Source organism: Trachemys scripta, chromosome 2 (assembly GCF_013100865.1).
Source record: "Trachemys scripta elegans isolate TJP31775 chromosome 2, CAS_Tse_1.0, whole genome shotgun sequence".
Lineage (NCBI taxonomy): Eukaryota > Metazoa > Chordata > Testudines > Emydidae > Trachemys > Trachemys scripta.
In genome coordinates this window covers 180030742-180041486 of record NC_048299.1, presented here as the reverse complement: position 1 = coordinate 180041486, position 10745 = coordinate 180030742, and the positions used below count along the sequence as shown (strand labels likewise).

Genomic DNA, 10745 nt, shown 5'->3' with positions numbered 1-10745 from the left:
TGAAATTAAGCAAGATGATAGTGCTGGGAACAGGGATGGGCCTTTGGCTATCCTTGTGAAAGTCCAATCCTAGATTTGGTAGTTACAAACCACAGAAATTTCTACTTGCATAGAGAGCTTATTGGATGCTCCTTCATTTTCTGAAAGCTTCAATTACACCACCCATGTTCCAAAGCAATTACATAGAGATGAAATCTTCATAAGGGGGAGGGGGAGAGATGCAAAATGGAAATACTGAATTGGGAAGATGATCATGGGTTCTTCTGTAATACCAGGCACTAGTACTAATTGTGTGCACTTCACAACCATTATTACTGAGCAAGGCCTTGTATGCTTACAGTTCTCTAATATGGCAGATGCAAGTGTTATTTACAGTCAAGTTGCCTCAAACAGTGTCATCTCCATATGCTTGAGTATGTTGTCTGCAAAAATGGGGCTATTGCTGCATATGTAACTTATTGGTTCAGTGCATTACACAGTATAGTACACCAGCTAGCGGAGTTACTCCTTCAGCTCAAATAGTCTAGATCTGTGCTGTGGATCTGAAAACCCTGGGTGTGAATCCCACTGATGAACAATGCAGAGGATCATCTGAGTTCACTTCATACCATTTTTGCTCCCTCAAGGGTCCTGTGGGAAAGAGTATGATTAGGCAATGAAAGGCAGCGTCCTAATGCATATATAAAATGGTAGTAAATTAAGATTGCGTTCATAATATTTTAGTATTTTACTTTGAAATTAATGTTCTTTTGAGGGTTTTTTATAGTTACGTATATGGAGAAAGTCCATGTGTCTTGTGCCTCAAAGTAAGTGTGGGAATATGTAAGGTTAACTTTCATAGATACATTTTAACCAAATGTGCAAACTGTATAGATTAATTATTTCCCTATTTTTAATTGGGTCTAGAATTAAGGGAAGATATCATTCATCCTCAGCTTCCTGTAGGGATTAGGGTTTTTCCTTTCCAAAAACCATTTCTGGCCTTAAGGCAGCAAGGGCCACTTTTTTGTTGCAGCAGGCTTCTCACTGCCTCTCTGTGCTGGTTCCACCCTCCCCTGCATTGAATACTACAGACCTTAAGAATGCAGAGGAGTTGAGAATTATAAGAAACTTCTTTGAGGTGTAAAGACTTGAGGGAAGGGGGGGGGTGAAGGGTTGCTGAGAATAGTAGTTTTAGTGGAAATTCCAAGTTCTGAAGCCCTGCTTGCCAGTGGTTGGAGACCAGAGGAAGATTCCTCCACTTTGGCAATCACTTATGGAGCAGATTTTTGCCAGTAGTAGCAAGGGCTTTAAGTAGACTAGTAATACAATTTTTCAAAGTGTAAAACTTAGCTTTTTTACTTGGTTTTTTTTTTTCTTAGCAGCAGTCTTTTGTTCAATAGCTTTTGTGAAAAACTGTTTAGTTTCAGCACAGGAGATCTTGCAAAAACTCATAAGGCCAACAATGGTTACAGTGCCCAGACCTGTACTAGCAACATCCTAAAGTCATGATTTATGAAGCATAAACACAGAGCCATTCAAATGATCATAATGTTCTCCCACAACTAGGGAACTACAGAAGTGTCAGCGTAAGTCATTCACCCACTTGTACAAGAAAGGGAACTTCAACCTAGAAGCAAATTGGAACCAGCTCTATCCATCAAGACCTAACTAGAGTTTAACTTTAGTCCCTACTTTAGAGAGAGGGGCAAACACTCATTTTCCCCACTAGGCTGCTCTCAAACTTCTCTAAAGTATGGAGTTCTTAAACTTTCACAGCATGGAGATCGCATCACAATAGAGAGGTAGGTTACTTCCAGATACCAAATTTAGGCTCCAGTCCTGCAACTTGCTCTGCAAGGGCAGACGCTTATCCTCAGGTCCACTAAAGTCAATGATGCATGGGTTTGTCTGCAGATTAGGTTTTAGGATTGGAACCCTGAGGCTATGTCCACACTATCCAGCTTTTAGCAACAGGGCTGTGCTGCTACAGCCATGCAGCTAAAAAGCACGCAGTGTAGCTGCTGTTTGTCTGCAGGAGAGAGTTCTCCTGCTGACAAACTTCCACCCACAATGAGCTGTGTTAGTGTTGGCAACAAAGCGCTGTTCATGCCAGCGCTTATAGGCAAAACTCGTCTTTCGGGGTGTGTGGATGTGTTTAACACCTTTGAATAACAAAAGTTTTGTTTTTCACTTGCCAGTGTAGACAGAGCCTAAATTGTGAAATAAATGATCAGGCCAGACTGCTGCTGTTTTGTGCTCTTGATTAATCTACCTGCACTGAAATTAGTGTATACCTTGCGTTCTTAATTATTTACACAGGGTTTCCATTGAGATGTTGAACTAATAAATTTTCCTGCCTTTACTCCTTCATAGTTAAGGACAATGTCAAGGTTGATTGGCCTAAATTTAACCAACTTTTTCTGTCTAGAAACCCTGTAGAATTCTCTATGCAGATATTACAAAAATAACATTGTAGGACTCAGAGTGGTAGCCGTGTTAGTCTGTATCAGCAAAAACAAGGAGGAGTACTTGTGGCACCTTAAAGACTAACAGATTTATTTGGGCATAAGCTTTCGAAAGTGCCACAAGTACTCCTCGTTGTTTTCATTGTAGGACTGTTTGAATCAAATATGGGTATGTTTATTTTAATTATGAATATAATCAGAAAGGCAGGAGTTCCTGAATTGGAGGAAAGTAAAGAAAAACTGTTAAGCAAACATAGTTTTCAGACTTTTTAAAGGTCATTATCTGTTAGTTGACACATTGACAGAACACAAGAAATGAATAGAAATCTGCATTTTTACAGTTTCCAACCAGCTCTAATGCTGGAAAAAAAATCTTAAGTGTAGCATGCAACTTAGCAGGTTAGTCTTGCGTTCCCAGCCATAACTTTAGCTAGACACTTGAGAGGTCCAAAAGTATAACTCTCAATCTTTTGGTGTGTTTGCTATTATAAACCCAAGTAGAGAATAAGCTTTTATAGTGATATTCAGAATGAATTTGAACCATTCAGCTCTGGCATTTTTCCACATGCTGGTTTGTCATTTTTACTGACATCTGATCTGGAATTTCTCTTTCATAGTTACTTGTTACTGCTATTATACTGAGGTATATATGACTAACCTGCACTCAGTTTCTGGTCTCTTTACTCAAAATGACTAGTCCCTTATTTTGAGTAATCCCTGCCATTTCAATAGGGGAAACCTATTCAGAGTAGGGATATCAGAATCCAACTCTGAGTGCAATCTAAATAAGTGCAAATTCTATTTTACTGAACAGGTTACATGTATAAAGTCAAACTGTCTAAAATATGATGACATTCTCATGGTATGAATGAATAGCTGATACACAGCATCTACCTCCTAGAAAAAAATTCTCAACTTTGTCATTAATTCCTATAAACATTTTAAATATCCACAGATGTTATAAGGAAGAATGTAGGTAAGTGAATAAAAATGATCAGACCAAGTGAAATTATTGGGGGCTAAGTAGGGCAAAGGAAATGATGAAAACAAGAGGCTTCATGAGTACGGCCACAGGGCTTAGGTAGCAGTAATCACAAGATAAGTCAGAAAAGCATAAAGAGAACAGTAATGCAGATAAGTTCTACATACGTCATTACACCTGCTTCTTACTCTAGAGCAGTGGTCTCCAAAGTGGGGTGTGCAAGAGGATCCTTGGGGGTGCGCGGCAGAGGACCGTGGTGGTTTTTTTTTGTTTTTGCTTCGGCAGTTTGGGCAGGAGTCTGAGGTGGGGTTTTTTTTGTTTGTTTTTTGCGCAGCAGAGGGTGCGTGCTCAAAATTTTTTTTACTGATAAGGGTGCGCGATCAGAAAAGTTTGGAGACCACTGCTCTAGAGCATAAAATTTTTCCCAATCTGTCTGTATAATAATAGCTCATCTCTTGTATCCACAGCCATTCAGTGTTGTTAGCAATGATTTGTTTCCCTAGAGTTTTATTTCTGCTGAGACCAGAAATGAGTGTTTGATAATAAGTAGTGATTAGACAGGAACCAGTCTCACGGAGTATGTAATTGGCTAGCTGGGTGCATAGACACAAGGGCTGTGCAGGCAATCGGAGATCCTGTTATCTAGCAGCACTGACTACTCTTCTTTTCCAGTCAGTTGTTTTTCCCTAAGATTCTCAATGCTCACAATAACACTTCAGAAAATGAGAAGTATCTTTCACAATCTGCAAGATTGTTCTAAATGGAAGTCTGTCTGTAGTTAGCACTGATTTAACTAAATGGCAATGCTTCACATACATTTTTAATCAAATCATGTGGCACCCAAAGATGACATTTTACAGACTGCTAGTAAGTCTTTTTCACAAAGAAAATAAATATTCTTTTTCAAAAGAAAATGAAAGGCATGTGTGGCATAAAAAGCTCAATTCATGTTCCATAACTTTTGAAAGTAATGAGATTCTTAAAAACACTTAATGACTATCTCAGCAAGGTAGTACAGTGTAGCAATGCCTATTCCTCAAGGTTTCATCACATGACAATCTTTAATTCCTAGAGACTCCAGGACAATCCTGGAGAGTTGGCAACCCTGGTCATGTAAGGGTCTGATTTTGGTCTACAGACCAAGATAGGTTCTCTAGTCAAGTATCTCATATCTCTCTCTCTCCCCGCCCCCCATTTATCAAACTGCATAAACTGTGAGGGATGTAAACATTCAAAGATGCTTTAAAATGAGTTAACAGCTTCATCCAAAACAAGTGGCCTGCTTAACAACACTTATATCCCATTTTCTTAATTATTCAACAGGGACTAAATGCAACATAAAGGACTGCATTAGAATTACAGCAAAGGTAAATGCTAATGGCCTGATCCTGCACTCATTATACTCCCATTGAAGTCTAAATTCTGTTTCCAAAGCTACACAGATGCCTTCTGAATACAGACCGGCTCATTCTCTATTCCATCACCAACATAAGCAGCAATGAAGAAAATGGAAGTTTTGACTGATATGACTAGAGGATAGTGGCTAACCTGTTTACTGCAATAGTTCATGTCATTGATGAATTTCTAACTCTAGTCATAGAATTGATTAATTTTGTCAACTTTTGCAAATAAAATATTCAGTTAATCATTTCCCCCATTATTCACTCATCTCCAACAGTAACAGTGTTTGATTCCATGTGGGAAGGGCCTATGTTTTTATTAGATGGCATGGTAGAGACAGAGCTTGATTTGTTTCAGTGCACAGATAAGGCAATAGCCTACTTAAGACAAAGGTATATAATTGCAGAATGGCAGATTTTCTTTCAGTCAGTTAAAACGACATGGGTGCAATACTATTAATTAAAATTAATTTATTTTCACTAAATGGTTAGTGTATGATCGTTCTGTAAATCGAATAGATACTGATGACTGGAAAAGTTTTTTTTTTTGTTGTTGGTTTTTTTAAATGAATTAAATGGCAAAAATAGGAAAGATTTTTTCCATTTTACTGTATATAAAAAGCAAGAACTGGATGGGTCAATTTGTCTTGGCAAGAATGTCAGACTTTTTAAATGCATAGCCATGCCATATTTACATACATTAATTTAAAAAAAGAGGTGGTAATGGTCATTTTGGAAAAAGTTGACCCCCCTCCATTTTATATTAAAGAATAAAAATGTCAGTGATAACTCTCTATACTATTACTTGACCTCATACACTTTAAGGTTTTGGCTGCCCCTAAAGTTATTCTGGAAGTGTTCTTTGCTTCAGAATGGTTGTGAAATTTTCAATACCTTACAACCCTCCTGATTGCATTTTGTGATGCACAATCCCACCCCTAGAGGTCATGAGCCACTGAGGATGAGAAACACAGCTCTAGCACAGTATAACTATACAACTTTCCACACAGAAAAGAGTTTCTTCATCTGGGCTGAATGAGCTTACTTAATGTAGTAGTATGAGAGCTTTTATTAAATGTGTACTTCTTGAATAGTTATTGAATTTTTTAATCAGTTAGGCATTTGCCAAATATAAAGACTTACCTATGTTCTCAATATATTACATTTCCCATTTGCAAAATATTCTTATTTCAGATTAATAATTTAAAACAGCAATACTGCATTTGTAACACCTGTTACTTTAATATCACTTTATAGCATAGGACAAAAAAATGCAGTTGGTTAGTTGCTTTGATTTTTGAAAGGTTATGAACTGACAGCCCTGGAGACTGGAAACATGTTTGCATGAGAGAGGTACAGAATGGGGAGCAGAAAGCTTCCCCACACAGTCCCACCAGTGAGCCTGAACATTGACCTTATCTTCAGGCTCAAAAAAAGTACATTGGTCTCCATGTCTCTACAGTTCTTGGTCTCTCTACCAAGACTGCAACAAGCTCAGAAGTGGTGCCAATTACAGTGTGAACAATTGTCCACTAGGAATGAGACTGAGACCAACTCATTTTACATAGATCATTTAACTGCTTTCAGAGCGTGGTAACTTGATACAGCTTAAATTAGAAAAAATAATTCAATGCTAGCTTCTTAAGCACAAACTTTCCTTTTTAGATATCATTTTCTTATATTAATGTCCTAGGTATTTTGTATGTCTGCCTTGTGCTACGAACTTTCCTGTCGCCTTGTTTGTTACATCCACACTGGCAAAGGCAAGCCTTCTTCCTTGTTTCAAAATCTGAGCAGTGATCAATATCTCTTCCCCAATCTTAGCAGCAGACATGTATCTTGAATAAAAAACAGAACAATCATTTTATACAACATGCTACAACTCAGGGAACATTCATCTGTTTAAAATAATTTTTTGAAGGAGCTACCAGAGTCAGTTTGCAGTTAACTCGTTGCACCTTTTCACAAGCCTGAATCTTGCAGCTTCTCCTCGGGCAGAGTTCACACTAATGTTCCCACTGAAATTCCACACATGAGAAGATTATAGAATTTGGACTTTGTTACCTAAAGATAACTAAGGCATTAAACCAAACGTAATAAAAGAGGGAGCTTAAAGAACATTAGACTGCCTCAAATTAGTGTCTCGACCACTTGATGATATTCCCAAACAGGATCTATACTGAGTTTATTAGAAGTTGTTCTTTCAGACTGCAGTTTGTCATTCAAGTGGTAGCTAGACCATGGAAGAGAAACTTAGCAGAATCCAGGCCCTTTTAGTAGAACACATCAAACATTAAGATTTAACATTTGACAGTAAGCATGTTCAATACATACGTAATGTTCATATCCACACTGACCCCAGGCATTCCTCTTTCTGTGTACAACAATGCTGCTGTTGACACTACGTCTACCAGTGTGGCAGTCAAACCTCCATGCAACGTGCCACCTCTGTTTGTGTGCTCCTCCTCTATTTTCATTTCACAAACAACCTTTCCAGGAGTTGCAGAAAGAACGGTCATCTGAACAAACAGAAATGAGGAACAAAATTCTATTAATTCAAAATCTCAATAAGGGGAAACATACGGACAATTACAAGTCTAGTGATTGCTCTCAAAGTAAACAGATCAACTTGAAAGTAAATCTTGGTTCAGTTTTTAGACTAATGAGGGGAGGAGAAAAATAAAGAACTAAAACATTATGGTTTAAGTGTCAAGTCAGATGTTTCTATAAATCTCCAGTTGCAAATTGTTTCCCTAGGGAAATATATACCTCCTATAAAAACTGTATGCAGTGTTGGGGTGCCATGTTGGTTCCAGGATATTGAACAGACAAGATGGGTGAGTAATGGCTTTTACTGGACCAACTTCTAAAGAAGAGCTCTGTGTAGACTCAAAAGCTTGTCTCTCTCGCCAACAAAAGTTGATTCAATAAAAGATATTACCTCACCCATCTTGTGTCTCAAATATGCACTCCGTCAGTTTATTGTAATCATCTTGAGCTTTCAGGAGTTGTTTGAGACAAACTCTACTGAACTCTTATTAAAAATGGAAAGTTGACTTGTCTGACTTTATACCTGACATAAAGCTAATGGAAAGTTACTACTAAGTGTTTGCTTTGATTTTTCCCCACATGACATTGATGGCTAGCACAGTTGCTCAGCCTCTTGTTGACAGAATGAGAATCAGCAACACGTGAGTAATCCTTAAAGTGAAGCAATGTCAGTTAATATTTAAATAATGGAACTAAATCAGTATTTTGAAAGGAATACTTTGAAATGTTAGCCCAACATATTCAAGGCTTCACCACAGGAAAATTTGCTACTATAATTACACTAGTATAACTCCCTGTGTTGAACTCTTATTCTGAGAATAAAAATGCCCACATGGGAAGATATTGAGTAACTATAGCAGAATAATTATGTGGGTAAATTTCCCCATGCAGACAAGCGCCAGGAGCAGAGTTAATTGATTCTAATGCCTAGAAGTTGTTAATCTACAGCATTTAAAATACATTCCCCTAATTCCAGTTGGAACAACTGAAAGTTTTGCATATTTCAAAAGTGAGAACAATAGACATAAGGTGCCCACAAAACTGGAAAAAGTAGTTTCTGTAACTATATTCATCCCTGCAAAATTATTTTTTAAATAGATCATTCAAAGTGGCTTTAGGATGAAATGTCATAGAGATGGAAATATTAAGTTATTTCAGTAAGAGATTCTTACTATACATTTGGAAGTAGTAATATTTTACTAAAGATGGCATATGAATGTCTATTTTTGAGGAATATATTCATAACATTATCAGTTCACTATTGATTGGTATCACCGAAACAATATTTAAAAAAAACCCTAAAATGGAGTCCAAAGATACGTCTGTATTAGAAACATTACAGTGGTGTAGGCGCACCACAGTAGAGAAGACATTTAACTACAGCCATTGAAGGAGTTCTTTTGTTGCCGTAGTAAATCCACCTCTCCGAGAGAAAAATTCTTCCATCAATCTAGCACTGTCTACACTGGGGATTAAGCCGGTTTAACGATGTCTCTCAGGGTGTGAATTTTTTACACCTCTTATCGGCATAGCTAGGTCAACCTAAATTTTAGATGTAGACCAGGCCTCAGCTACTGCTATAAAGCCCCTTTTTACAAAACAGAGAGGTATTATAGCTATTGTGAAATAACATTTTAAACAACCTCTCCTGTGTTATCACCTAGTCTGAGGAGAAGAATACTAGTAATACTGTAATATTAAAAATCCTAACCTGAACAATCCAAACCATCTGTCACTCCTGACCTTTACAAAAGCCTCAGGGGACAACATATTTTGGAAAGTCAGGGTTCTAGAAAAACAATTTTACTTTCAGTACAAATGTCAGATGGAGGCCTAAATACAAATTCTGGATATCACGGGATCAGACATCGGGTGTTTAGAAAGTCAGGATTCTGTCTAAACATTTCATTGCATCCCACCCCTTTTTCTGTATACTGGCTAATCAGGACTAGATCCTAAAAATCCTTATTCGCAAGAGTAGGCCTAAATCATGCAACTGGTCCCACTGAATTCTCATCTGAGGAAGCAGTACTCATGTGAGAGCTTGGAGGATCATACTCTTTGGCCTTGATTTTGCAGTTGCATCTCCTAGAATGGACAGCCCTCTTCCACAACCCTATGGATTTAAATTGAGAAGATCCAACTGGGATTTTAGTTTGTAAGCCTCTCAAGACAGTGACTGTGTGCTGCATATATATAGGCTTAGAACAGTGGTTTTCAACCTTTTTTCATGCGTGGACCTCTAAAAAATTTCAAATGGAGGTACAGACCCCTTTAGAAATTTTAGACATAGTCTGCAGACCATAGGTTTTAAAACACTGTTCTATATTAACACCAACCTTTCGCTGACTCCTTAGACATAGGATATGTCTTCACTACCCACCGAATCGGAGGGTAGTAATCGATCTATCGGGGATTGATTTATCGTGTCTCGTCTAGATGCAATAAATTGATCCCCGGCCGCACTCCCCATCCACTCTGGAACTCCACCAGGGCGACAGACGGAAGCGGAGTTGACGGGGGAACCGCGGCCATTGATCCCGTGCCGTGAGGACGGGAAGTAAGTCGATGTAAGATACGTCGACTTCAGCTTCGCTATTCTCGTAGCTGAAGTTGCTTATCTTCAATTGATCCCCCCCTTCCCCCAGTGTAGACCAGCCCATAGTCTATAGACCCACAAGGGTCTATAGACTACAGGTTCAAACCCACTAACTTGGATGGATTGGATTTTTACTGATAAAATATTTCCATCCATAATAATCAAAATTTACAGAGAAATAAAGCAAGAAAAATGCTGCTAGAGAATTTAGAGTATGATTTCAGGTTGTTTACTTTCCATACTTTGACATGTTTTGTTGACATGAGCTTTAACTTTTTGAATCTTAACAGCTATATTAAATAATCATTGTTTAACCGCCCCCGTAATTTCCCACAACTGTGAAAATTTAAATGTAGAAAGATGCTTTAAAATAAACATTAATACTATCCATCAAAATTATCCAAAAAAAAAAAAAAATCAAGTTCTGCCAAACCTACATATCTATATCCATATTACACAAATTGCTGATACACTTTGGAGGATGCACTCCTCATATAACAAATGCTATGCAACTGCCAAGCATCAATCCTACCTACAACTATACCTTACTCAACACCCGATCAAAGCTGGATGAGCTCAGCAGGCTTTTCATCATCTCCCGGAAGGAGTGGATCGTGAGGGAGCTCATGGTTTAAAGACTGGTTGCGACGTCCTTTTTCCGTAGAGTGACCGGCGTGGGACACCTGCTCCTACCAGCTGGGAAGAGTCTCCTAGAACTGGGAGCACCCAGTGAGTTCCGTGGGGCAGGCAGCAGCTGCAGCAACAAG

The 10745-nt window shown here is 38.2% G+C and overlaps 1 protein-coding gene across 2 annotated transcripts; it reads right to left on the bottom strand.

Annotated features, from left to right (window-relative positions):
• Positions 1-6047: 6047 nt before the first annotated feature.
• Positions 6048-10662, bottom strand: ACOT13 (acyl-CoA thioesterase 13). 2 transcript variants are annotated; one of them, XM_034762434.1, is made up of 3 exons: positions 10523-10662; positions 7164-7348; positions 6048-6667 (listed from the first exon to the last, which is right to left on the bottom strand). In XM_034762434.1, the coding sequence occupies exons 1-3, from the start codon at positions 10604-10606 to the stop codon at positions 6511-6513; spliced, it is 426 nt and encodes a 141-aa protein (XP_034618325.1). In that variant the 5' UTR covers positions 10607-10662; the 3' UTR covers positions 6048-6510. The 2 variants fall into 2 exon arrangements, with proteins under 2 accessions (XP_034618325.1, XP_034618327.1); XM_034762436.1 differs by having other exon boundaries at positions 10511-10642.
• Positions 10663-10745: the final 83 nt, after the last annotated feature.

What these genes read in the sequence shown, in the direction of transcription:
- ACOT13 (XM_034762434.1), bottom strand. Translation starts at nt 10,606, where the DNA reads ATGAGCTCCCTCACGATCCACTCCTTCCGGGAGATGATGAAAAGCCTG. An exon ending in TTGATCGGGTGTTGAGTAAG is followed by an intron (nt 7,349 to 10,522) that starts GTATAGTTGTAG and finishes CTGTTTGTTCAG; the next exon opens with ATGACCGTTCTTTCTGCAAC. An exon ending in AGTGTGGATATGAACATTAC is followed by an intron (nt 6,668 to 7,163) that starts GTATGTATTGAA and finishes TTTTTATTCAAG; the next exon opens with ATACATGTCTGCTGCTAAGA.